Here is a 27,881-nt window from a genome sequence, read left to right as displayed (position 1 = left end):
TGCAGTCTACAGGGTACTGGAGAATCTGGAAGTATATGTTGGTTTTCTGTGTTGAGCCTCAGAAGAGCATTTACCCCTATAGACTTTCTGGTATTTTCAATCACTTTATTGTAGAATACCTGAATTTTACTGGCAAGGTTAGCCATAGTGTATTGCTTAAAAATTATAGAAATAACAGTCAAACCTCATGTTTGGAAATGTTTTAGATAAGAACTTCCTGTATTTCTTCAAATTCCTGACCCATATTTCATTTGGTAGGCACAATTCTGCTCCCTCTTTTTATGCATTTGGGCTAAAGGACACACAGATGAAAACTCTTATTTTTGGCTTTAGACTAGCCCTTGCTGCTACTTTGATTTGCTCTGAATAATGTTAGAAACTATCTTTAGAGCTCACTCTTTCTTTGTTTTGCTGTTGTGATATTAGATTTGTGATGTTTCTGTCATTCGAAGCAGGAAATTGCAAATTGAATTGATTAGAAAATATTCTTGAAAGAAAAACATTTTAAAAAAATCAAATGCAAAAAAAGTCAGCTTTTAGGCTTGTGTAAGGGCAGCTTCAGTTTCATTAATAGCTTGCTTGAAAATAGTCATTAAGTTACTGGTCATAATTTTTTGCTTCTAATTATAAAGTCTGTGTATTTCTACCCTGTGCTTAAGAAAAACAAACAACTGAATTATTTGTGCCAGCTTTTATTAATAGACCAGTTTGCACCCACCAATGTGGAAAGTAGGTCTCTTATGCATTTTATTCATACTTCAGAGACATGGTTTAAATTTTTATGTTCTGAAATAATGCACTTACTCTTCTGAATTCATACAATAGAAAATTATACATTACTTTCTCAAGGTGTCAGTGAGAAAACTCTTAAGAACAAAGTTATTCTGTGTATATTTTGTAACTTTTTACACTGATACACAAAAAATGTTTAATTCAATTTAAGTTACTTAATTTATGTAACTTAATCTGCCAGACATACGACTTTTACTGGGTTTGTGCTTTTCCTATGTGTGTAGACCTTTGCTCTAAAAAGTGCTCTAAAACATTTTGAGATTTTTTTTGTTCGTTTATTTTAATACAATTACAATCCTACTAAGATGGCAGAAGTTAAAATGTTATTTTTGTTCTGTTAGCCATACTCAGAATCACGTGTGCTCAAAAATAACATAAAATAAGGCACTGCGAGTTATGATAAGAAAGGCGATACCTTTTCATACAATTAAGATTTCATCAGTGAAATACTTTTTCAAGCGTGAAACTCTTAGTCAGAATCTGAATATTCCACTGGTGGCATCTGAAAACATGTCTTGCATTTAATAAAAGGTGACTGCAGGCTTTGAATGCAGAAAAAGAAAAGGTTTGAATGTCAACTGTGTAAATCTGCAGTTGTTGAGCTGAAGAAAATCACTGTGGGTAAAGTATTTGATATACTCTATGATGAATATCAGTATTTGAATCTGAAACTATGAATAGCTAGAACAAGTGGAGCGGAAGAGAAGCAGCAGCCTTAGCCTGCTCCTACTGATCAAGCTATGTTTTGGTGTTAAATTTAAGATTTATTTGGATTAAAATTCTTCAAATAAATGAGTTTCTAACCTATTTTTCAAACCTGTGGATTTACACCTGTACAATTTTAACTGCTTTTTAACCACATATTAAATGTATTTTTAGGAAAAGTATGTGAGTAATGTAATAACCTTTTAAAACATAAGAGTTTTAAGACTTGTTTTTATTCCAGCAGAAGGTAGTTATCTCCATAGTTACATTTGGTATACAGAGAATACATGAATACGTATAGTATTTAATTTCTTTACCCTATTGGTAAAATAGGAGTGTTTACTGCATACTGGGAATTCGCGGAACAGATTATTTTTCCAATCACTTTATATCTGAAAAAATCTAAATGGATTTCATGCCAGCAGGTTTCAGTGCAGGTGCTTACTCTTTAGTTGTTGACAGAAATTGATTTTGTTATATCTCATGGGAGTCTTACTGAGCATGATGTGGATATATTAGCTTTTAGAAGGAAAAAATATTAGGAATATTAAAATGTAGTTAACTTTTTAAAACGAGTCCAGAGTGGGGATAGAATGTATGCATACTTAAGGAACTCTAGCAATTGTGCCATCTTCTTAATCCTATTTCTAAATAATTTTCAATTTAAATAATTTACTGTCAGTCATTTTTTTTATCTTTAATTCAGTCTCACATTATTTTGAAAGCTAGTTCTTGCTGGCAGGAAGAACAGTTAATCTCTTGAACTGTATTAGGTTGTTAGTATTTACAGTTTTGCCTTCTTAACTTATCTGCTGTGTTTCCCGAAGTCTGACTTAGTCGTGCTGAATGTCCTTACAAAAAGTTTCAAAGCTTGTGATTTTTTGAGTGAACAAAAGGATGTTTTAATTCTGAGTTAAAAAGAAATATATTTTAGAAATAATAACTTCAATAACAACTGCATTTGGCATCGTGTCTTCCTTATTTATAAGAATTCGTTTTATTTTATAGGCTATGTTCAGAGTCTGATTAGGCGTGTTGTGAACAACGTCAATATTGTGATCAACAATCTCATTCTGAAGTATGTGGAGGATGATATTGTTCTCTCAGTCAATATCACTTCTGCAGAATGCTATACAGTAGATGAGTTTTGGGATCGAGCATTTATGGACATCTCTGGTGAGTAGATATCTTCTGGCTTTGTGTATTAAAGGTGGTACTCAAATTCATACAGTAATTCTGAAGTCTAACAAAAATGGCATTTTATGTCAGAAATAAGATAACTTTCTGCCTACTTTCAGTAGTGTTCAGTTTATTCCATCCTTAATTTTATAGAGTAAATTATAATGATTCTTAAGGCAAACTTAAATTATTATACAACATGTTCTAAAGCTCCCTCTGCTCATATTTGCTGTCCTGTGATTTCATTTCATTTTGCACTTGCCACTGGTGGTGAGTGCTTATGCAATCTGTTTCTATTTCTGTAGATGATCAGTGGTGTGTTAAGGTGTTCTGTTGCAATTGTTTGTGATCATATTAAAATCTGCATCTAAGCTGAGTAGAGATGTTGTAAAACTTGGCTTATTGTAGTGAGTTTGGCATAATAATTGTGAAGTGTTACACCTCATGCTTTCAGGAGAAGTTTTAACTTATTTTACCTGTTTTTTTTTTTTTTTATTATTTTTTTTATTTTTTTTTTAAATCTTGGCTGTCTGTATCTGAATGTCTCAGTCTTTGAATTGTCAGTCTCCTCAGTACTTCCGTAATTCTCAGTGCTCTTACTGATGTTTGATAGAGGTAGAATTCAGGCACAAAGCATTTCAAGATCACACAGAGTATCCCAAGTAGAGTAGGCAATTACAGTAATAGTTTTCTAAGGGGAAAGGACACAAGATTGTTTTTGGGAGAGTAGTAATAAATAAACGATACAGGGAATGGATAACAGTTTGAAAATTTTAGGAAGCGAGGACACATTAATTATACCTACTTAAATATTCATCTGAATAGCAATCCTTGTGATGCATGTTAATTTATTCACTTTAATCACATAAGCAAATGCTTTATTGACGATCTAAACTAATGCAACCATCTTGTTTTGTTTGCTTTTGGATAAGATCATTTGTGCATAAACAGTTTTTCTTACACAGTATATTTTTTAACATTTACATATACTTCTTTTTAAAGCCACTGATCTGGTGCTGAGAAAGATGATCAATTTTTCTGACTGCACAGTGTGTCTTGATAAAAGAAATGCTAGTGGTAAAATTGAATTTTATCAGGAGCCTCTGCTGTACAAATGTTCCTTCAAGACTCGCCTGCATTTCACTTACGATAACCTCAACTCCAAAATGCCATCTATTATTAAAGTAGGTACAAAAAAAAATCTTTTCTTTGTTTTACTGAGTCTTTGTATTACAGCTTTGGGATTTAGCAAAATATACTTTGAAATTTAAAGTAAGGTGAAATATCACTGATGTTGTTTTGCTGATGGGAATGTTTGGTTGCCTTCTACTCATATGATGCAGAAAGTATTTTACAGCATGTGTGTTTAATCTTTTGTACTTTTCCTGTGGCTTTAAAAAAGCAAATGTAACCATATTTTTAAGGAAAAATTATGTGCCTGTGAAGATCTCTTGGAGAGAGGCAGGGAAATAGTGTGTTTTATGGTGCCTGTACTGATGTGAAAATAGTATCTAGGCCCAGCTCTCATGTGTAGTGGCTAACAGTACTTAGTGAAGTACATGAAAAGAAGCAGCAAGCCAAGCCCAATTCATAATGGGCAAGAGTGCAATGCAGTTTATGAATGTCTGATGGTGAATGATATCCTTACAGAGTTTAAAATGGTATTGTTGTCGTAAAAATGATGATTGTTAGGAAATATTATTATTATTATTATTTTATTTTTTTTTTACAGGATACCAGACAAAATAAACATACTAGTCTGCACTGGGGTGGTAGCAATTCAGTTCAGCTCATATGAAACTCTTCCATACATTTTTAGTTATCTTTGGTCATTTATTCCTCCTGCCTCTTTTTAAGGCACATTTCAGTTTTTTGAAAATCTTTTGCCTTTTTGTCTGCTCACATTAACTTTTGCTTTTACTGTGCATAGCTTGCTTAATTTTGTCTATTTTACTTTTTTCATTGGTTGTCTTTCTTTTTTTTCCTTGAATATTTAAATATAAAATAGTTTTTATATAATAATGTGTATATATTCCTTTATATAAATTTTAAAAAATATTCACCAATGTGCTCAATGAAATCTGAATATTTAGTTTTAAGATGAGAGATCAATATTTAAGTGAATTAATAACATATGTTCCAAGGAATGTTGGTATGAGGGTAATGATTTTTGATTTAAGTATTTCATTGTATTTCACTACTTGAGCATTATGCTCTAATCAGCTCTGTAAATCTATTTACCATAACACATTTCATATTTGATAACTTAGTTTGTTGTATGCATGGAAGTTGTGTGCTACAGTTCATTAGAATGTAGTTATTTTAAAACAGTATCTTTGAAGTATTAAATGGACACAACTGTATTTCTTACAAAAGTTAAGAAGCTGCTGCCAGTAAATATCTACTACATTAATAGGATGAATTTCAGGGCAATTAAAGCTTATGAAGTCTTCTTTGCATGTGATATTACTGCAGTTTCTGTGCTACTGTATGACAGGTGATTCTAGTGCAATATCAGCAGCTCATGTTCTTCACCAGCTGAAGACAAAAGCCACCGTAACCCACTATTTTTCTCCCATTCTGTGGAGATCTGTGTGATGAATTTTATTGTTGTTTTTTACTTGGAAAAGCATATCTGTTTTTCAGTCTGGAGTGAAAGTTTCCAAGACTTGCATGAACTCCTTTATTATTGCTGTGGAGACTAGAATGATTTTACCATCTGCATAATGCTGCAAAGTTTGGGCCAAATTAATCTTATGGAGTTTAAGCTGAGACTCCTCTAAGGAAAAGAGTACTAAAGTAATTTTCTTCTGGTTTCATAAATTTTAGTGAGATGAATGAACACGCTGAGGGGCAAGTGGTTTTGTCTGGTGATGCAATGTAAGAGCAGGCAGATGGGAAGGCAGTACCATGCAGACCTAGGAATGTAACAGAATTATATAATAGTCCAATAGAAATTATGTCTTTTATCTATAGACCTATCTTTTATCTATAGTTCCTGTCTCTCATTATGTTACAGGCCTTAGGTGCAACTTTTAAGAAGACTTCTGACAAAATAATCATCTGTCTTCCAAATTTTCAAAGCTGTTTGCCTTACACTTACTGTTGCACTGTTTGCACAAAAAAGATTACAGATATTCTTTAAATCAGCTGATGTTGAAACTGGTATCGAAGAGTTGGTTTCTGATTTCCAAAATGTATTTTAGGATTATGAATGCTTGCTTCTTTCAGAGGATTTAAAATATCAGCAGAAGTCTGATAACCTAAAATCATTTTTGCAAGGCTATGTAGAACGACTAATACTGCCTTGTTATTTATTCTGTATAACTAGAGCTCTGACTTAATAATAATTGTACTCATGTAGATTTATTCACATTATCTTACTGGTATACTAGCACATTTTTATGCAGGTATTGTATTACTGTATTATGTTACCTGCCTGTGGACATGCAGTATTGTTTATGAAGTAACTTATCGTGTTTCATGAATTGAAATGCAGTAAGAGTAGCGACGATATGCAGCTACTTTTCATTTCCATTATTTTCATGCCAAAAAAATTAAATATAAATTGTATCTGGAATTAAAAAATATATTTAATGTTTAATTTTTGTAATTGTCTTTCATGGAGCTCCAATGTTAATGAAAGGTAACTTTCTTATCAAGTCTTAATTTTTACATTATAATAAGAAAGCACTCAAAACTATTTTGAAGTATTGGATATAATAATTAAATGCTGTTGAAGGAAGGGTAACGTTTCACCTTAGTAATTGCAATTTTCTTGGAGCTTTCTTTCATTTCGAGAGGTTTACTTAATGACATGTTTTCAACTGGAATATACAGACAGGCATGGTTTGGAAATATAAACAAAAAACCCCCAACAAGCAAAACAAAAACTCAAAGCTAAAACAAACAAACAACAACAACAAAAAAAAGCACCCAACCAAGCATACTAATTTATGTTTGACTTTAAACATAAAGCATTATTGTGTAGCAACCCAACAGTCATCGTTTGCAGCCCTTTGCCTTGTGTTGTATTACACGTTTTATTTTTAGAAATTAGAGTGCACTTAGAAAATTAGTATGAGCCATATAGATTAAAAGAGACCTCAATAAAGACACTGCTTTGATTTTAATGTCTTTTGTTTTCTTTGATGTAGATTCATACATTTGTTGAAAGTTTGAAACTTTCAATCTCTGATCAGCAGCTTCCTATGTTTATACGCATAATGCAACTCGGGATTGCTCTTTATTATGGGGAAATAGGCAACTTTAAAGATGGAGAAAGCGAAGACTCAGTTTGCCACACAAAGGATACGTTGGGGAACATCACAGGTAAATACAATTTTTCTGTGTTGAAACACTAATTTATTTGCTTTTTACAAATATAAATGACCAAGGTTAGCTCCAGCAAATAGTTTTGTCAGTCTGTAATTTGATACAGCCAGTTCATTGTGCTGGGTAAGTATGTAATGCATTAACATCTTTTTCATGTTATTTTCTGAAAAGTGTTCTGGTGATCTTCTCAGAACTAAGGTTAAGCTTATACAAAGGCACTTTAGGAGCTGTGACACAGTGAAGTAATTTGATTTATCACTATTTATGCAACGAGATAACTATCTTTAGGCAACTTAGAGTTTGTTTGTTTGTTGTTTGGTCTCTTATGTAGTTTAGATGGGGCTGCAGCCAGTTTCTGAATGTTCTTTTTCATCTTTCTGTGAAACTTGCTACTGAAAATAGATTAACGTTTGATCTAAACAGCAAGGTATTACTTCTCAGTATGTTCTCAGTAGTTTAAGTATCCTTTTATGTTGTCTAGTCTCTAGGTTTTATTTTCGTATAAAATTTATTTCTTATTCTTCGTGGTATTGCATGGTCACTTAATGAGATTGAACTACTTAAAGTTATGACACTGAAAGGTGAATTTTTTTTGCCTTTGCTTTTAGTCTCTTGAGGCACTTAGTGTAACAGTACAAGGTTGAATTTGTCTGCAGGAGTAGAACGCAAGAGTTCTGCATGATTGCTTTTAGAAAATTCTTGAAGTTGTATGTGAAAGTAATGCAGCGATATTAAGCTACGCTTGTCTTTTGAGTATTACAGTAGTTATTGTTAGTAGTTGGTATAAAATATTGTTTTTTTGTTTTTTTTTTTTTGTTCTCTTTCAGAAATATAGAATTTCAATTAGTTTGTTTGTGTATTTTTTTAAATCCCATATTACTGCCTTCCTTGGCTTCAGAAAAATTATGCATTATTGGAAAGACCTCAGCAGTGGATTTCTTTTTTTTTTTATTTTATTTTGTGCCAAAAAGTAGCCTTTAATGTTGGCTGGCAGAGATAACTATGTTGCTCTCATGCCAGATGTATGATTCTCTATCAGGCTGCTGCTATGTGGGATTGAGCAAATAAATAGGATGTCTGTAAATAGTTCTCCTGTACTTTCTTCAAAGATCAAATAGTTTTCTGTAAACTGTTAGCCTTACAAGAAATACTGAGTTTGTTGCACCATATAATTAGAAGTACTTAATTAATATTCTGAAAATACTGACTTAATTTTCTCCTGGAACTTTAAGCAGCACATGGTTTTTAAAAGAATCTCTAACATGCATTGTAAGAACTCCTTGTATTTAAGCAATTTTTTAACTGGATGTTGGCAGGGGAAAAGGTAAGTTTCTACAACTGTAGGGTTGCATTACTCTTGCTTTTAGGCAGAGGTTTTTCTTTGTATTTTGGATATTTTTCATTCATTCCTATCAGAGTTCAAGCATATCTGGCCTTTTGTGCCACAGCTATTTATGATACATTTAGACTTGTTTGAACTTTGTATCTGGATTCCTGCAGTTAAAGATATGAGTAGGACCCTTTGAATATAAGGAAGGGAATACAGAAGTCCTGTGGATCAATATGAGGACAGCAGGGACTGGTAGGCAGCAAGTTTCAGATGAAAGGATCCAAGTACTGGAGACAGAGGGTGCTGAGTAATGTGATGACTAGGATGAACAGGTATGTATGGAAGGGGATGTCTGTGAATAGGAGAGAGATAGAGAGGTTTTCTTATTTCTTTTCTGTTTAGGGTATGATGGTGAAACAGAAATATAGCTTAGGGGAGGATTGAGATAAAAGCAAAAGGCATCTGCCTGAAAACATATAAGCTTTTCTGCATCTGGAATGGATTTTAACATTTTTAGATCCAAATATGAGTAAACTCTTTGTCAAAATGTCTCTTGTTGTCATCCTTTGCATCCTTCACTTGCAATTGCTGTCTGTAGATCTTTGGCTATTTCTTTTCTTTCTTCCTCTCTTTCTTTCTCTCTTTCTCTCTTTGAACAATGATGAATATGTTTTCTTAGTTTTTCAATAAACAGTCATTTTAAAATGGTGTAATATGCTATTTCACACCGATGTACACAGTTGCAGTCTGTAATAAGTTTGAGATGACAAGACATACCAAGGAGCAAATCTGTGCTATGCTGAAACATTGTTATTGAACTTAATTTATGTGATCATATGCTTTTGACACAATGATCTACTTCAGAACATAAAAAGATGGCAATTGTTTTATGTAGCCAGGCCAGAGTTGCAGAAACTGTTTTACGAGTTCATTTCTATCTTACTGTTTTGTGGCCTATACCCTAAAGCTATTACGAACTGTTTTCCTTTATGCCAGTTATGCTTGTTTGCTGTATATGTTCAGTATATCTATGTAGGCATACATGCACAAACACATGCATGGTAGTGTGTACACATACAAGCAAAACTTTTAGATATCTAATGTTTGTGCTTTTTTCCCCTCTAATTTAGTGCAGTTAAATAAGAATGCCAAATAGATATTACCAGGTTATTCATACCATCAGTTTGTGAGGTACCTATTTTTTTTTTCCTGACTTTGTGTTCTGTCTCTGATTGGGAAGGAAATACTTCTTAGAATTCCGTGATGCATTTCTTGTCCAAATTTCCAACCACAGATTTGAACTTTTCTGAGGAAACTTTGAATATGCTACTTTTTTCAGGAGAAAAAATATGTAATCAAGACAAATAATAAATGACATGTATTATCTTCTGAGCTGTATTAGCCACATTTTTTTCCAAGAGTACTGCTTGGTGAAGTCCAAGACTAATTCCACAGGAATTGTGCCTAAATTCTTTACAGTTTAATAATGTCCAGACCTACTTTATAAGGTATATTTCTGTAAGCCTTTGAAAGGCTTTTGAAGATTCATTAAGTAGTTTAACCCAGTATTGATCAGTAAACAGTTTTATCTTTTTCAGTTTAAAGGATTTATCTGGCCCACTTGTCACTAAAACTTAGTCTTTTGAGTAGAACTTTGTATGTTGATGTCAACTGAATTAATCAACGACCCATTTTTAAGAGCATTCCAGCAGCAGTTCGTTTGAAGTGTTCTTGTTTACCCAAACATAAAAATAGGACCTTGAAATGTGCCAGCAGAGGTAGCCTATGTTATGGATGTATATTGTGCTGTTTCTAAGGAAAATCTGCTCAAATTCTTTTGTGCTGAAAGCATTTGAAATACATTGATAATAATAGGTCAGGAGTGCACGTGGAAACTCGCTTTAATACTGTAGATTAATTCAGTTAATGCTGCATGGGTACTGAACCATGTTCCAGCTCAGGACATTTTCTTCTGATGATTTGAGGGTTGTCTTATGGTTTTGAATGTCATTGTACTGGTAGTAGGAATGAGGAAACTGATGTATTTCAGTGCAGATCCATACAAAAGAAGGATGTGAATAGTAGTATGTCATTGATAGTTATGGGTACTGGGGCTTGAAAATAAGCTTTTGGTTTGTAAGGGGAAAAGAAGGGCTAGTGTAAATAGGAATGAAAACAATTATGGAATGAAAAAGAATAAGACAGGGTGTAGAGGAAAACTGAAATTTAATTGGATGGAATTACCAAGGTTGATGATCTAAAGCTGAAATACTGCAACATTTTAAGTAAAATTTGAAGCTTAGAGATTTGAAAAATAGAAAAAAAACAAGGCAGAGAACTCTGGCTCTTGTTGTACAAAGGAATTGGAGTAGCTGAAGTTGGCAGGGGTCTCTGGAGCCGACTGGTCCAACCACTACAGAAGCAGAGATACCTAGAACAGGATGCCCAGATCCAAGTCCAGGCGCCTGAAAATCTCCAAGGAGAAGACTCCACAGCCTCTTGGCAACCCACACTAGTGCTCTGACTCTGCACAGCAGGGAATTCAAGAGAGCCTCTTATGCTCCATTTTGTGCCTGTTGTCTCTTGTCCTAGCACCACTGAAGAGAGCCTGGCTCTGTCCTCTGTCTTTTCTGGGAGAAAAGGAGGTTATCAGGAGTACTCAACGTGGGTTCACCAAGAGGAGGTCGTGCTTGACCAACCTTGTGGCCTTCTATGATGTTGTCACGCCCTGGGTGGATGGGGGGAGGGCGGTAGATGTAGTCTACCTTGATTTCAGTAAGGCATTTGATACTGTCTCCCACGACATCCATATAACAAAGCTGAGGAAGTGTGAGATAGACGAGTGGACGGTGAGGTGGTTGAGAACTGGCTGACTGATAGAATCTCTGTTCTTTTTGTGCATCTCCTCTTGAGTATTAAAGAGATGGAGGTGCTCGTTATCTCTGCAAGATATAGGTATAACCTGTGCTATCGCAGCTCTTCATCTTGTGCATATGGGATGAGCATTCTGTGCAGCGAACCCCACAGTCTGTTTTGTCCTTCAGCCTAGCCCCATTATTAGGGTGTCTTCCTTGCTGATACCCTTTCATATTCTGCCAAGGAAACTAGGTGGACTTAAAATTCGTATTTCAACAGGCTGTAAAGATGCAGCATGAACACCTGTGGAATAGGGCTTGTAGGATCATTCCTTTGTGCAGCTGTTTTAACAGATAGTGTAATGATGAATAACTGCATTGTAGGAATCTGTAGTGATATATTGCAAATGGTTCCTGAAAGCCATATGCTGAAGATGAGTATCAAGTTTGTTGTATGGAGAAGAAGAGATTTTGTTAATTTGGAATATGTGTTCAGACACAGAATTTCTTGCGTATGTCAACACCAGTTATGTGAGCAGCAAAGTAAAAATAAAATAATTATAAAATGGTGTAAATCAGGGAGACCAACTTTGTTTATCTGAAATATTTTTTTATTGGAGATCTAGATCTCTGTGAATGCATTTTAAAATGTATTTTATGTTGTCTTGTCCTTTTATTTTTGTCTTGAAAAACATTCGTACTCCTGTTTGACTGCAGACCCAGAAATCTAGTTAAATTTCTGAAATGTATTGGCATGAGTCACACGCTGACCTTTTGTTTTTGCTTACTGCATAGAAGTGTAAATATCAAATGTCTTCTACTGCTGTTTTTAGGAGTGATTTTTAAAAAAAGAATATGAAATGAAAATGTTTCACAGTCTGTCATTGTCAGACAACTAGAATCTTCATCTTCCTGTTGGATATCATCACTTACATAACACTTCGAGCTTAATTGTTCTCTAATTTGTACCCAGAGGCTCTTGCCCTTTTCCTGTGTTATTTCATCCGTGATATTTCAAATTATTTGATCTCCCTTGTCATTACAGTAGAGCTATCTCTTACCTCGTGCACTGGTTCTGGTGTTTTAAAATAACTACCACTAGTTTGTAGCATACCCTTAACTAATTCTTATGCATCTGCTTGTAATTTTATTGGAGTAGAGATAGTCTTTTAAAGGATTGATATTACTATATAATTGATTAGCAGCCGTAAGTTACTTTGTACATTACCCCCAAGTAGTTTTCTTAGTAAATGTAGAAGGTGATTGTTTCTTTCCTTCCTGCCACGTTCTCTTGTCCATTAGTTTTCCACTAGCACTGTTTCCTTTTACAGTAAGACAAGACAGCTGGACATAGAATAGGAGGTTGGGAAGTTTGTCTGGTAGATGGAGATGAATGCCTTGAACAAATGTGTTCTCTAAAGATGAACTTGAAGCTTTCATATATTGCATTAGCAGTTCAGCCTGGAAGGGCCTTGCAGCCCGGAAGGCCAACTGTGTTCTGGGTTGCATTAACAAAAGGGGTGATTGTCCCCTTCTACTCAGCTCTTGCCATTATCACTTTTGGCTACTTGGAGTTCTGCAGTGAGTTGTCTTGTACAGAATAAGCAGTATCTCTTCAAAGTATAAAAGTAGTGTGCCTTGCCTGAATGACTGTTTTAGTACTATATCCGTGGTATAGCTATTGATGGCATTAGATTTTCAACTAGAAAATGCTGGGATTAGGTACCGTTTACTTTTAAAAGGAGATGTGGGATACTTTCAGACTAGAATTTAGTACGTAGGATTTTAGTTTCTGCAGATGTCAATACCACTTCCAGCTACATGTGAGTTTTTGTTAATGCTTCTTTCTTAGTATAATATATGTGTCATAGATCATGAGCCACTTCTTTTAAATATGTACTGTCAAGCATAACTATTTCAATGTCAACATTTCTAGTTATTAACATAGTGAATATTACAAATGGATTTTGTGGGAGTCAGTTTATTGCCTTTCTATGGTACAGGCCGTATCTTCTTTTGAAAAGTATTCATCTTGACAACACAGTCACTGAACAAGCTATATAAACACATTGGGAGCAACTTTCGTTGTTTCTTTGTTTTTATACAGTAGTATGTAAAGTAAAGTTGCACAGAAAATGTTTGTTACTTGAAAGCATACATGTTACTGTATTTGATGTCCCTTAAGGATGGCTCCTGATGAAAGGACAGCAGGATTATTGTTAAAGGTTGTTGCGTTCTCTGAGTCAGCACTGAAGCTGTTGCTACTAGCTAGATAACTCGATTTCCTGCAAGCTTCTTTTTTAGTTCTTACATTATTAATTCCACAAGCTCTGTGTTCATAATTAATGGTATTGTCATCATAGCTGTGAGTCTGCAGTGGCTTCTTTAGTTTATAGCAGGTAGAATATGGATGAGTAAATTAATTTTAATGTTATTTAATAATACAAGAATGAATGTCTGCAGCTGTGTTCTTGAATTACTTATTGAGTTTGATTTGTTCATTTTCATGGTTGATTCAACCAGATGAAAATTCATAGCGCTGCCAGAACGGATGGTGATGCATTCCTTCCCCCTCCTCTTAGTTCCACCACATGTATTTATATAGACAGCGTTGAATCAGGGACCTCACCTGACTGAAAACTAATACAGGCAGCAAAAGAACATGAGACTGACTTTCTGTTCAGTTCCAGACTTAGTCAGAGATACCTTAAGTATACCAAACCCTTTAAAAGAAAGGATAGTGAATTTTTGAAGATTAAATTTGATTTGAACATGGAAACAGATGCAGTCAATTTATATCAAATTTAGATAAAACTATAAAGCAGAATTGTTCCAATGTGATCTTGACTAACAAATAGCTTAATAATGGCGGGTAAGTGTTCCATTGTGTCTGATCCTGTTGTGGTGGAGGTGTCTCTGCAGTTCTTCTCTTGATGACAGAATATTTTTTGCAAGAATATTGATTCCCTTGTATATATTAAGATGAAGAAATTTCTTAATAGTGAGATGAACACTTTACAGCTGTGTATCTTAATGTTTTCAACAAAAACGTTAAAAAACAACAACAAAAAAGCCATTTTGGGTTGTTTGCAAGATGAATACAAATAACATCGCTTCAGTAGTAGTGTGTGATGATTATTTTAAGGAGATGTAGCAGAATTTCGACAGTTTCCACAGAAGTTCTGTATCGCAGCTGTTCTCAGGCTATAAGTGTCTCAGGTCTGTATGAAACCTGTTGTGATGGTTTGTCTAAGGTGGATTGGTAGTCTGCTTTCCTGCAACATCCTCACTAGCTGAACATTATCTGATACTGTTGGCAAATAGAAAGGGGACAACTGATAGTGCTCCCTAAGAATTCACATGTGTTTTGGATGTTTAGAGAATCATTAAGAATGTAACATGAATTGCTTAGAGCACATATTAGAGTAGATTTCACGCTGCAGTAAAAAAATGATTCTTTTGTACTAGCTTTTTGTACTAGCAATTTCTTGAATTGAAGGCTAGATACAGTTTAGGAAAGTTTTCCTTTTTTAATTTGTCTTGCATAAATATCAGAGGTTCCTCTACCTTGTTTTGCTTTAAGGAACATATAAACATGCTGGTTGTGATTATACTGTTTGCTGTCATTAGTTTGGACATGCGCAGAGTGAGTAAAATACCAGAAATAAGTTGAAGAAAGAGTACCACACTGAAGTTTTACTATTATGGGAGATTTTCCTAAAGAGTAACCATTAAGAGAAGAGGGAGGAAAATGGGAAGGGTAAGAGCGTGAGAACTTGTGGGTTGAGATGAAAACATCTCACTAGGTAAATTGAAGGCCACATGTGCAAGCAAAGCAGAACAGGGAATTCATTTGCAGCTTTTATTGGCAGGCTAGTGTTCAGCCACTTCTAGGTAAGCAGGACTCATTATGCATATAGCTACTTGAGAAGAGAATGCTATTACTCTTACTATCTTCCCCTCCTTTGCCCTCCTTTAATGTAGCTTTTATTGTTGAGCACAGTGTCATATGGCACAGAATCACATAGAATTACAGAATTATAGGGGTTGAAAGGAACCTCCAGGGATTGAGTCTAACCCCCCTGCCAAAGCTGGTTCCCTACACCAGGTTGCACAGGTAGGCGTCTGGGTGGGTCTTGAATATCTCCAGAGAAGATCCCTGTTTTTTTTGTACTGGGGAGCCCAGAACTGGACACAGTATTCCAGATGAGGCCTCACCAGGGCAGAGTAGAGGGGGAGGATCAACTCCCTCGACCTGCTGGCCATGCTCTTTTTAATGCACCCCAGAATGCCATTGGCCTTTTTGGCCACGAGGGCACACTGCTGGCTCATGGCCAACCTGTCATCCACCAGGACGCCCAGGTCCCTCTTTGCAGAGCTCCTCTCCAGCAGGTCATCCCCCAACCCGTACTGGTGCATGTAATTATTTCTCCCTAGGTGCAAGACTCTACACTTGCTTTTGTTAAACCTCCTCTGGTTTCTTACCGCCCAGCTCTCCAGCCTGTCCAGGTCTTGCTGAATGGCAGCACAGCCTTCAGGCGTGTCAGCCAACGCTCCCAACTTTGTATCATCAGCAAACTTGTTGAAGGTGGCCACTATCCCCTCGTCAAGATCCTTGATGTTGATGTTGAATGAGACCAGACCCAGGACTGACCCCTGTGGAACACCACTAGTTACAGGTCTCCAAATGGACTCTGCACTGCTCATGATGACCCTCTGTGCCCTGCGAGTCAGCCAGTTCTCAACCCACCTCACTTTCCACTCACCTATCCCACATTTCCTCAGTTTTGTTATAAGGATGTTGTGGGAGACAGTATCAAATGCCTTGCTGAAATCAAGGTAGACTACATCCACTGCTTTCCCCCCATCCACTCAGCCAGTGACAATGTCATAGAAGGCTACTAGGTTGGTTGAACACGACCTCCCCTTGGTTGAACCCATGTTGACTACTCCTGATAACCTCCTTTTCTTCCAATTGTCTGGAGATGGCATCCAGCACAAGCTGTTCCATCACCTTTCCAGGGACAGAGGTGAGGCTGACTGGCCTGTAATTACCCGGACCTTGCTTCTTGCACTTTCTGAAGACTGGAGCAACACTGACTATTCTCTAGTCTTCAGGCACCTCCCCTGTTCTCCAAGACCTCTCAAAGATGATAGAGAGCAGTTCAGCAATCACTTCTGCCAGCTCCCTCAGCAGCTGTGGATGCACCCCATTGGGTCCCATGGATTTATGAACATTAGTGTTGCGTAGGTGCTCACGGACCACCTCTTCCCTGACTAACGGGAAGTCTTCCATTCCCCAGACCCTCTCACTAATCACCAGGGTCTGGGATTCCTGAGAGAGAGCTTTTCCTCTGAAGACAGAAGCAAAGAAGATGTTAAATATCTCTGCCTTCTCAGCATCCCCCATTACCAGAACACCCCCCTCACTTAGTAGGGAACCCACATTCTCCTTAGTCTTCCTTTTACTGTTAACATACTTTAAAAAGCCTTTTTTATGATCCTGTATCACTTTTGCCAGATTCAGTTCCAGGTGGGCTTTAGCCTTCCTTGTCACATACCTGCAGGCTCTGACAACATTCCTATGCTTTTTCCAATTGGTCAGACCCTCTTCCACATTTTGTGGTCCTTCTTCTTCCCTTTGAGTTTGTGCATGAGCTCCTTGCTTATCCACACAGGTCACCTGCCACCCTTTCCCAGTTTCTTGCTCACAGGGACACACTGATACTGAGCTTGGAAGAAGAGCTGCTTAAATGCTGACCAGCTCTCACAGGCCCCCTTACCTTCTAACACCTTAGCCCACAGGATAGCTCCAAGTAGGTCCCGGAAGAGATCAAAGTTGGCTCTCCTAAAGTCCAGGGTAGCAATCCTACTTTTTGCTTTGCTTCTTCCACTCAGGATCTTGATCTCCACCATCTTGTGGTCACTACAACCCAAGCTGCCGTTGACCTTTACTTCCTTAACAAGTCCTTCCTTGTTAGTGAGAATAAGGTCCTGTAACACCCTTCCTTGCTATAGCTTTTGCAAATTAATTCATTTTTAATTTTCATTTTTAAATTGAAAGCTATAAGATAGTGGTATGTCAGTATTTAGTAGCATTTAATTTACAGCTTCAGAAGGTCACTTGGAAGAAGTCTTTAATACTACATCCTTTTGAGACAATTTCTGGTATAGCTGCAAATGTACCATAATAAAGACCTTAATGGGTCTCTGCAAAAATTAATGGGTCTGGATCTCAAGTCTTATGAGGGAGCTGGGATTGTTTAGCCTGGAGAAGAGGAGGCTCAGGGGAGACCTCATTACACTCTACAACTAACTTGAAGGGAGGTTGTGATGAGGAGGGGCTTGGCCTCTTCTCCCAGGCAACAAACAGGACCCAAGGAAATGGCCACAAGTTGGACCAGAAGATTAGACATAAGAAAGAACTTTTTCTCTCAGAGTGGTCAGGCACTGGAATGGCTGCCCAGGGAGGTGGTGGAGCTGCCATCAGTGGCAGCGTTCAAGAGGAGTCTGGATGAGAAGTTTTGATATATGGTTTAGTGGTTTGTTGTAGCTGCAGTAATGGGAGGACTGGATGATCTTGTAGGTCCTTTCCAACCTTGTGATTCTATGAATATTTTGAAGAAGAAAATATTTATGAAGCAAATAAGTATTTGAAAGCTTAAGTAGAAATTTTTAATTACTAAGGGTGTATTCTATGGCTATACACCAAATATTTCTGAATGATATGAGGAGTCTTGTGCTAGATACACTTTGCATGCTGTAGTTTTGGGTACCATAAGTGAACTACCCAGCGTGGGTGTTTTGAAATTTAACTTGGCTTTTGTATTAAAAGGTGCAGAAGATGAAACAGGCTCAGTAATGCAGTACCCTACACAGTATGTTACTCAAGATCCTTATCTGCATCAAGACGATGACCAGCAACAAGGATGGGTTTCTTGGGCCTGGTCTTTTGTTCCTGCCATTGTAAGTTATGATGATGAGGAGAGTGAATCTAGTGGAATCGATGATGGAACGACTCTGCATCAGCAGAAATCTCAGTCTCTCAAGGATCCTATTATTTCGATTGGATTTTACTGTTCAAAGGCAACGGTGACTTTTAAGGTGAGGATTTTTGTCATTTAGGATTTTAAGAGTTTGTTGAGGGTGCATAAAGTTTTCGTGATTGTTTATGTACTCTTTGATTTGAGACTGGGAATATTGCATTGATGAGTAACAACAGGAAAAAAGGGTGTGTTCTAAATTAATTTCACGTAATAATACTTTGTTAATTTCAGTGGGAAATGGTTTTGCTATTTGAAGTAGAATTTAAGTGCAAACACTTGAAGAGAAAGGGAAGCCTATTAATACATTTGGATGAATGCTTTGTGAAGAAGGTCTTAAATGGCGTTTTGTGAAAGTTTATGGTGGTATTCTACCTGTCTAATGCTTGTATTTATTAATTATGGAAGGGCTCTAACTTGATAATGCATGAGAATTAGTGTTAAAGGAGTTTGTGTGCAAATATGAATTTAAATTGAGAATGTTGTTTTTTCCCCTTGAATTAAAAAAAAAAAAAAAAAGTTATTGATTTTTGCAGAAGGGAATAGTCAGCATTGGAACAAAGTGCTGAAATGTACTGATAGAAATTAAAGTTTAAGGTTCTGATTTAACAAAATACTTCTAAAGTGTGCCAGAGTGTATGTAAACTGTTCTAGATGTACAAGTGTAGTAGAAAGCGACTCTTGCTTTAACAGTGAATTAAGTAAAGTCCAGAACTCTTTTAAATGGGAAATATTACTGCTTATATGAGCAGAGGAATTTAAGGTTCATTATTATGCCTTTGAGGTGTTTGGATGAAGTACAGTACTTCAGTAACCCTTATATAATGTTAATGTGCCTGATTATGCCCTCAGTACCAACAGCACCTCCTTCTCCCTCTGCCTGTTTGGCTTGCCATTTGTGCCAGAGACAGTGGTTTGTGTGGTTGCATGGCTCCTTTCTCTTAACTGTTTTTGCTTGGTGTCATAGCAGAGCATTTAACATCTCAGTAGTTGGCCGAGAGAATGAGACAAATGATTTTGAGAGCTGTGGGCATTCCGTTGGGGATGTCCATATCTTCAGTCTCTTGTCAAACTTGATTGCAAAATTTAAGGGCATGAAGCATCAACAGGCATTATGTTCTTTTGTCAATCTGTTTTAGTCATCAAGAAATTATGGAGACTTTTCTTCTGCCTTTAATTAAGTCTCTGGGATGCCACTAAAAAAACTTTACATTCTCATTATCGTGGTTCAGCATGTTCTTTCTTTTGTGCTTTGTCATGCACTGTTAATTTGCTGTCCCCTTTCCGCATGTGAGAAAGCTTGTTAAAACAGTAATAACTTTACTTGAACAGAATTCACTGGATGAAGCTTTCATAGAATCATGGAATGGCCTGGGTTGAAAAGGCCTGCAATGATCATTTAGTTTCAACCCCCCTGCTATGTGCAAGGTTGCCAACTGCTAGCTTTCCTGGTGTTTCTTTGGCAAGATTGTGCATTTTATATTAGGAAGTGATAAAAACTACTTAGAATGTAACATCTTAAACTATAAATTTTAAATGTGAAGTATAAGACTAATATGGCGACATTTAGGAGGAAAACAGAATTCATTGTTCTGCTTACATCCAAAGAATGTATGGAATTAATTTGTGGTTCATATTTTGGTTAAAAAATAAGGTCAAGTTTCTGCATTAGCATTCTGAACAGTTGATATCATTTCAGCTAAAAATCATGCCAAATTAAATGTTGCATTTTCTAATAACAGTGAAAATGATTCTTGTAATGTCTGAATTCTTTTAATCAATTAATTGCTTTTCCTCTACAATAATTGCACACAGCTGAAGGGGTGATTAGTGACTTTTAAAATCCAATTTCCTTGAACATTTGGATTACAACATTTTACTTTGAAACAGCAACCACGTGTGTCTAAGTCCTGACGATTATAATGAGAGCTTGTGGATGTCTACTATAAAATATTGGAATATATAAGTATTTAAGCTGCTCAACTTATTTTCTTTAAGAGCAAAACAGTCTTGAGTGCTTTCTATCTCCTTTTGTCTTAGCTCCAGATTATATGCTTTTGAAACAGAGTGTATATGAACTAACATTTTAAGTGTTTATATCAAATCATTCAAGAAATATGAATGCATGTTTCTCTGAATTGCCATAAAAAATAATAAATAAATATGAATGCAATTCAAAGTGTTTCCTTAATATTATCATTGTTTAATTTTTATTTTTTATTTTTTGCTGGGAAGAATAAGTCATTCATATTTATGGATTTTTCAGCAATTTGCAAACTAATTTGAAACCACATTAGTGATGTAGCTGTGTCTGTTTCATCTTTCGCGTAGTTTCTCTTTACAGAGGTTGTAGTTTGTAGTTGTAGTTTCCATCCATCTAGTGGATGTAAAACTTCTTGTTATGGCATACTTCAACTAGAAGTTGAATATGAGAAGTTCTAATATGGATAATGTGTCACAGCTGTTGAACTGCACCTGTTTCCTGCTTGTTAATAAATTTTGGCTGTAGTTGAATTTGTCTTCATCAGTTCTGTGTATTAATGACATTGTCTGTTTAATACTAATATTGACTTATATTTGGTGTTTATCTTATTGTTTCATAGCTCACTGAAATGCAAGCAGAAAGTAGTTATTATAGCCCTCAGAAAGTAAAATCCAAAGAAGTTTTATGTTGGGAACAAGAAGGAACCACAATTGAGGTAATATTCCATTGAATTTTTTATTCATTCTAAGTACTGTAGTAAAGAGTTTATAAGGCATAAAATATTTTGAAATTACTTTGTGACTCATTTTCATATTCTGTTCTCATGTTTGTGTAATAATCACATATGAAAGAGGAAGGAATTAATCTGATATCTGATCACCATCACACTACAGTTTTAGAGAAATTATAAATACCATATTTGTTTAACTTACTATTCATTCGAGCTCTAAAGATAGGAAAGTTAAACATATTCCCATTCATTTTTTTCTTTTTCTATTTGTCATGGACGGGAATTCTTCAAAATATCACACTTTTTCCCTCACTAGGTCCTTATGAAAGGTGAACTTTTCTTTGATTGCCAAATAGGTTTTGTTGGCTGCCAAGCAATGTGCCTTAAAGGAATTATGGGGATTAAAGACTTTGAAGAGAACATGAACAGGAATGATGAAGTGAGTATACTGTGAAGTATTAGTTGACTTACTGAACGAAGCAGTGCTGGTATGCTTTATTCAATGGCAAGAATTGGAAAAGCTGGTGTTATCAGTTGCCATTTAAGTTTTTTGGATGTGTCTCTACAGTAGTAGTGTGTTTTCCTTTTGGTTGAAAAGACTAGAATCTAAGGGTGAGAATTTGCAGAACATAAGACTTATTTTTTGAGAATCCCACTTCCCCCCCAGTTATGATGTATGTTTGCATAGTTAGGTCATATATAGCAAATTGCAACACAATTAAAATTTTTTTGAAAGTACACAATTCAGTAAGAGTTCAGTGGAGAAGTAGTGGAGATGATGTGCACTAAGTAATAGAGATGATAGCAAAAATAGTAAAGTACATTGCCTCATTTTTCAGTTGTTGAGTGAAATGGAGTAAGATGCTCTGCTGGCCTTGTTACAGACAAGGAAGAACTGGTTGGGGATTTGAGGGTGAATTGCAGCTTTGCCTGCAGGAAATGTGAGACCGATGTTTAAAACTGTGAGAAAACTGAGCAAGTTAAATAGTAGAATGGTATCCCTTGGCTTCGGAAGAGCAGTTTTTGGCAGGATTGTCTGGAATGCTGTTCTGAAAGTATAACAGCCTTAAACCTGGTTGAGCTTCAAAAACATCTTTCTCAAAGGCCAAGAGACTTGTTCTAAGGTGCAAAAACATAATTATGGCAGAAGTGCAATATAGACGAACAAAAGCTCCTGACTACACTGAAATATGTGAAACATATCTTTGCATAGTGGAAAAAATTGCTGGAAATAAACGTATTTCCTGTTAGTGGACTGTGCTTACTTGGCAGAGTATCTATGTAGATGCCCGTGGAAAAACTAGGAGTGATATGCAGAATACATTGATTTTTATCAAGGCCTTTTAATACAGTTTGCCACACAGGACTTTATCCCAGAACAGTGAGATATTGATTAGATAGTAGGGGGTAAGCTGGGTAGAAAAGTGTTTGGGTCACTGTGCTCAAAAAGGTGCTTTCAGAGGCATCAAGTCCAACTGGTAGCTCTTTGATTGTATTCTTCAGTAGTCACTCTTGCACTCTTTGTGCCCTCCCTTTGTTGTCAGTGCCAGGGACCCTCTCTCTTGCCATTCTTTCATTCAATCTGATGGCCACCCTTATCTGCTTTTCCTGTTATCCTCTCATATTGGTTAAACAGGGGGAGTATGTCTACTCAAGCAGATTTGTCAGCATGAGCTTGTATTGCCAGATAGCTGATCCACTGAGTCACCAGCTGGCGTATCTGGTTTAAGGTTCATTACTTGAATTTTGGATTGCATGGAGTGAGTGAATGACTATCCTGAGGATTAGTTGATAAAGAACTTTTGGCAATTGTTCCTTTTCCATTTTTTGCAACACTTGGGACTTCTTGCCTTTCATGCAGGCTCTAGCTTTGATGTATGTGGTTAAGAATGGATGGCTGACAAAAATCAGTATCACATAGGTTGCCTTTTTGAAGGAATAACTCTTGGTAATAAAGTTTTTTAAGTTTAGGAAAGAGGATTTGGGATATGGAGAAGAAAGAATGTGTAATACCATGAAGAAAGAAGAATGTTCAAGCAGGTTTTAATTGAGATAGCTAATTGCTATGAATAGGCTAAATGAAGCATCTGAAAGATACTGGCCAGTCAAAGAAGTGGGGTAGGTAGTGACAAGATGGTGTATTGGTAAGACAGTGGAGCAGATTTCTGAATAACAATGATCTAATTTTCTCTTATAACTGGTATGTGTTCTGCTTTATTAGTTGTGTAGTATTAGCTTAGGCTAATGGGGAGGGAGTGGACAGGAACTTCAGCAGTACTTAAAATGATGTCTTATTTTCATTCATGATAAAGTATGTGACTGGAGTTCATGTCATTGTGTGTTAAAACAATCATAATTGCTGCTAACTCTGTTTTTCTCTTTTTCTTCCCTTGCTCTATTATATTATGCTCAACTGCTTTAAAAAGGAGGCCTACTTCTTTAGCTGTGGAGAAAATACAAGTGCAAAAGGAAAGACGTATCTTACCAATTCACTGTTTGATTACAGAAGTCCAGAAAATAATAGTATTCGTGCTGAATTTATATTGGATGCAGCTCATCATAAGGTCAGAGAATTAACTTTGCATTTTCTAATACTTGCCAATGAATGGTATTTTTTTTAGATCTGTGTACTGTTAGAGATTTTGAAAAATGCTAACTACAGAGCAACTGCAAGGAAAATTAGGTATGTGAAAGAATCCCAGCTGAAGGTCCAGCATATACTTCTTTACACTGAAGAAATAGCTTGTTCATGGTCTTCAAGCTGAGACTATCTTGGAAATCAGAGCTGAGGATGCATTAATTCTTTTGTCTGTGTGCTCTATTCCTCTACTTAGAGGAAGTTTTGCTAATTCCACCTTAGCAGAAGCAAATTTTCAGTCACTATTGGTTTGTCTATTGTATGTTAAAAACTAATTATCTGACTGTCCCCACCTACTAAAGGCTGGATACAGTGATCAAGATGGTCACTTCCAGCCACGATGCCCTGTGTTGTTAGTGTGCTAGTAAGCCACTTACAATTTTGAATATATCTAATTTCTTTTAAATATTAGTTTTGTTATATTCACCAGTGTGTGTACGTGCATACATATATATAAAATTCCTAGTGCTGGCATAAAGTCTTGCTAAGCTATTACTATTTAAAGATAATATCATTAAATTAGCTTTAGTTTTGAATGTTGTTAATTAGACAGATTTGTTGGATGCAAGGGGTCAAGTGAAGAATAGTTACTCCATTAAAGGTACTAATTAACTAAAAGCTATTGATGAATTGGTCAGCGTGTCCACTGGAATTATGGATGTGCCTTTGTGTGGCCTCAAACAGAAGTTATATCACCTACCAGAAAGGTGAATTCTTTGGGATAACCTCTATCCTTTGTTTTGATAAGCCTTTCTGTGTGTTGATGCTCAAATCCAAACACGAATATATCTCTCTCATACCAGCCTATCAGTTGGTAATCTCAAGATTATTTCCTTATACAACATTTTCTTTGTTTGCTTTGCTTTGTTGGTAGGAGACGTACACAGAGATAGCTGGAATGCAGAGGTTTGGTGCTTTTTACATGGATTACTTGTACACAATGGAAAGCACCGGTGGCAAAGGTACCTTTCTTCTTTGTTTACGCTGTTAAATAATTGAAACAAAGACTCTTCAGACCAAACTGGTCCTTGACCAGTTGTCCTCTAACTTACCTTAGATTTACCATCATGTTTATAGTTAAAGTGACTCCATCTGCACTGGTTTGTTTGGTTGTTTGTTTTGTTGTTAGTGTTCGTTCTTTTTTTTTCTGCATGAGTTATTCAGATGATACCACTTTTAGTCAGTGGATAGACTGAAAATAATTTTCTTCTAGCAGTGGTGAGGTTCATGAAGTATGATATTCTTTTTCAAAATTACTGTTGTTATTGACTTTGGAAAGCAAGTGTCTTGAGATATCTTGGAACTGTATTGACAGTCTACTTGATGCAGAAGATAAGGACTCATTTTCTCCTTTGAAGAAAATGCAAAGATAACAGTAATATACCTCCAGAATAACTCAACTGAAAGTATACGTGAAGGTGACTTCTGTGGTTGCAGAGAAGATGGTGGGGAATTAATGTTTAAAAATATACATCTCAATGATTTTGTGAGCAAATGCTAATCTAGAGCATGCACAGTAAGGTATTAGCTAATTCTAGGTTATTTTTTAGATTCCCATCAATTCTCTTCTAATTCTGAGGCAGAGTAGATTTGATCAAGCATGTCTACTTTGAGTGTCAAAAAAAACAACCCTAGACAAAGTAGTTACTTTATTAAAATTTACTCTAAATATTCTTACTATGCATTCATTCTTGTAATTAATTGCAGTGTGATTATTGTCAACAGTGTATCTATTGTTGACTAACCCTTTTCAGAAATTGCTCAATTTGAAAATACTCATTTTTTTAGCTCAGGGTCCTGCTGTTTTTCTCTCCTCAGTTTCTCTTCTGTTTCTTTCAGTTTTCTTAGGATCTTCTATTTTTTGTGTTCTCACAAGGAAAACACCTAACAAAATGTGACGACTTTCTATTGAGCTTTTCAGTGTGCATTTAGTTCAATATTACTCCTATAATTCAACTACCTGAACGCAAAAGAGAACAGTGTAGTTAATTTCAAATGCATAATTGTTTTTCTAGAACCAAGAATTTTAAACCATACACTTTTAAATACATTGTTTTTTGTGAAAAGTAGACATGGCATTTTGTGTTGTTTTCTAGGTAATTTTCTACATTGAAAATCATGTACGTAGTTAATAGAATATGAACAATTAAGTGTAAAATATATTTAAAACAGATGTATAAATATTCAAGTTTTCTGATAAAAATGTGAGATTTCTATGGTTAATATGTGGTATTTAATCTTTGTATATACAATACAAAGAGTATTTTACTCCCTTGTTTTGACACTAACAATGATTTAATTACAATCAGTTCTCACAACCTTTCCCTAAAAATAAAAATAAATAAATAAAAATAATAAAAAAAAGCTAACAGTTTAAATTATAGGAGGTAGTCAGTGTGATTGTAAGATTTTTATCTAGCAAAGGCAATTTTGGTTTGACACCTTCTTTGCCCCTTTAACCTTTTCTGAAGCATACGATTACTGATTAAACCACAAGTACCTCCTGGATAACATTAACCTCAGGAGTTTTGTCTGTCACTTAAAGAAAAGCATTAATCACTTCTAGTATTTTGAATAAAAACAAGATAGTGAGTCATGCACAGAAGTTTTTTTTTGAGAATTCTTCTTTATTTTTCTGTTTTGTATTTTATTTTATTTTTTTGCTTTGCATTGTAGTGCAACACTGTGAATTCCTTGAAACACTGTGAGGTGTGTTGCGCCGATCAATGGCCGCATGACCAGCAGATCTGATGAAGTGTAATTTTGAAGTTGCTTTGTTTATAATATATATCTGTCTGTTTTGATTACATGTTTATTTTGCAGCACTCTGTGAAGCTTTTGTCAAGCAGAATTAGGTAAAGGTTTTGTGAAGGGCTGGGTACTCAGTGATCAGTAACCCGGTTTTCCTTTATGCATCTGTACTGTTTAAAAAGTAACCTGTAAGCACTGAGTTCTATAGAACTTAAATACATAATGAAGTGTAATTTTTTCACAAACTGGTTAATATAAATATTGTCACTTCAGTATATTATCCTTATACCTGAAATATGTTCAAGTGAGTTTGTTTTTCTTCACAGTGGAAAAGCAGACCGTTATTAAGCCATTATTAAGCCTTCTAGAGGCTTTTGGCTGTGATATTTTTTCTGAGATTATAATTTTTTGGCACTTCGTTATAGTGTTTGTCTGAACTGAACCCAGGATAGAATCAGGAGAAGTGCTGACAAAAATGTGTTAGTTGCTTGTTAATTAAGACATAACCTGGTAACAGTCTTTATGTTGACTTTTTTTAAAAAGTCATTTCCATTGTTTATTAAATAGGTTCTAAGTATTAATTTCAAGGTTTGTTTTTTAGTTGCTTTTGAAGAACTTTGCATTCCACAGTATTTTCATCAGTAGGCTTAAATAGTTTTTGTATGGTAGGTACATTCTGTCCACATTCTCCTTCAGAAATATGGAGGCAAAGTCATGCATGTGCAGCCTTTAGGCTTCCTTGGGCTGCATTGAGTGAAAAGGAATTTTCTTCGGCCATATCTGCGTAGGTTGCACCAAAAGTAATGCCATCAATTTATGTCCATGGAAAAAAAAACAATAACACAATGCTGTTTTTCACTGTAGTCACCACCATTAGTTGTGCATTTTCACCAGCAATGAACAAGTACCTTTATGCTGCACTTTTTTTAATTAAAAAAAAAAAACAACAAAACAAATCTGCACCAGTAGAGGTGATTACTGTTACCACTGCTGAAACGTGAAACACACCCCCTTCTACCTTAGTGTTCAGCAATCAAGTAACAAAACTTATTTTAATCTTTAATATTTTTTATTTAAAAAATGAGAGCAAGAAAAGCACAAATCAAGTGGTATCTTTGACCTTGTTTTTGGGAAATTAATGTATCACTGGCTGGTTTGATGGAAATGATTGCATTTCTCTGTGAGTTCTGAAGGCATTCCTCAGATTTTTGATGGAATTTTATTCTTCCTGTACTTCATTCTTGACAACAGTTGCTCACAAATATGTGTACATCTTATACGATGACAGGAAAAAGATGTGATTGTGAAGCAAGGGATATTTTTCTCTGGTAAGATAAATCTTACGTCTGGTAAAGAGACACGATCAGATTGCTATTTGAGTTGAATATCTGATTGCGACTCTGCATTCCATTTGAAAATTTGAAAGTTATCTATAATGTCTTCTGAAAATAGAATTGCGTATATACAAATAAAAAAGGATCATTTTTTGGTAGTTTTGGAACCTGTTTTCAAATTCCTTAATCAGGATGAAAAGCAGGG

General features: G+C 35.7%; 1 protein-coding gene across 1 annotated transcript in view; it reads left to right on the top strand.

The window, feature by feature from the left end:
- The window catches only part of VPS13B (vacuolar protein sorting 13 homolog B), a 404,032-nt gene that overhangs the window by 32,217 nt on the left and 343,934 nt on the right, over positions 1–27,881 (top strand). The window contains exons 4-11 of the mRNA XM_072328758.1: positions 2,506–2,673; positions 3,679–3,860; positions 6,834–7,008; positions 18,032–18,300; positions 20,843–20,938; positions 21,270–21,392; positions 23,380–23,517; positions 24,466–24,553. Of these exons, the coding sequence (XP_072184859.1) occupies positions 2,506–2,673; positions 3,679–3,860; positions 6,834–7,008; positions 18,032–18,300; positions 20,843–20,938; positions 21,270–21,392; positions 23,380–23,517; positions 24,466–24,553 (1,239 nt within the window). The remainder of the gene's footprint in view (positions 1–2,505; positions 2,674–3,678; positions 3,861–6,833; positions 7,009–18,031; positions 18,301–20,842; positions 20,939–21,269; positions 21,393–23,379; positions 23,518–24,465; positions 24,554–27,881) is intronic.

This window comes from Excalfactoria chinensis, chromosome 2 (assembly GCF_039878825.1).
Source record: "Excalfactoria chinensis isolate bCotChi1 chromosome 2, bCotChi1.hap2, whole genome shotgun sequence".
Lineage (NCBI taxonomy): Eukaryota > Metazoa > Chordata > Aves > Galliformes > Phasianidae > Excalfactoria > Excalfactoria chinensis.
This window is presented reverse-complemented; position numbering and strand designations above follow the sequence as displayed.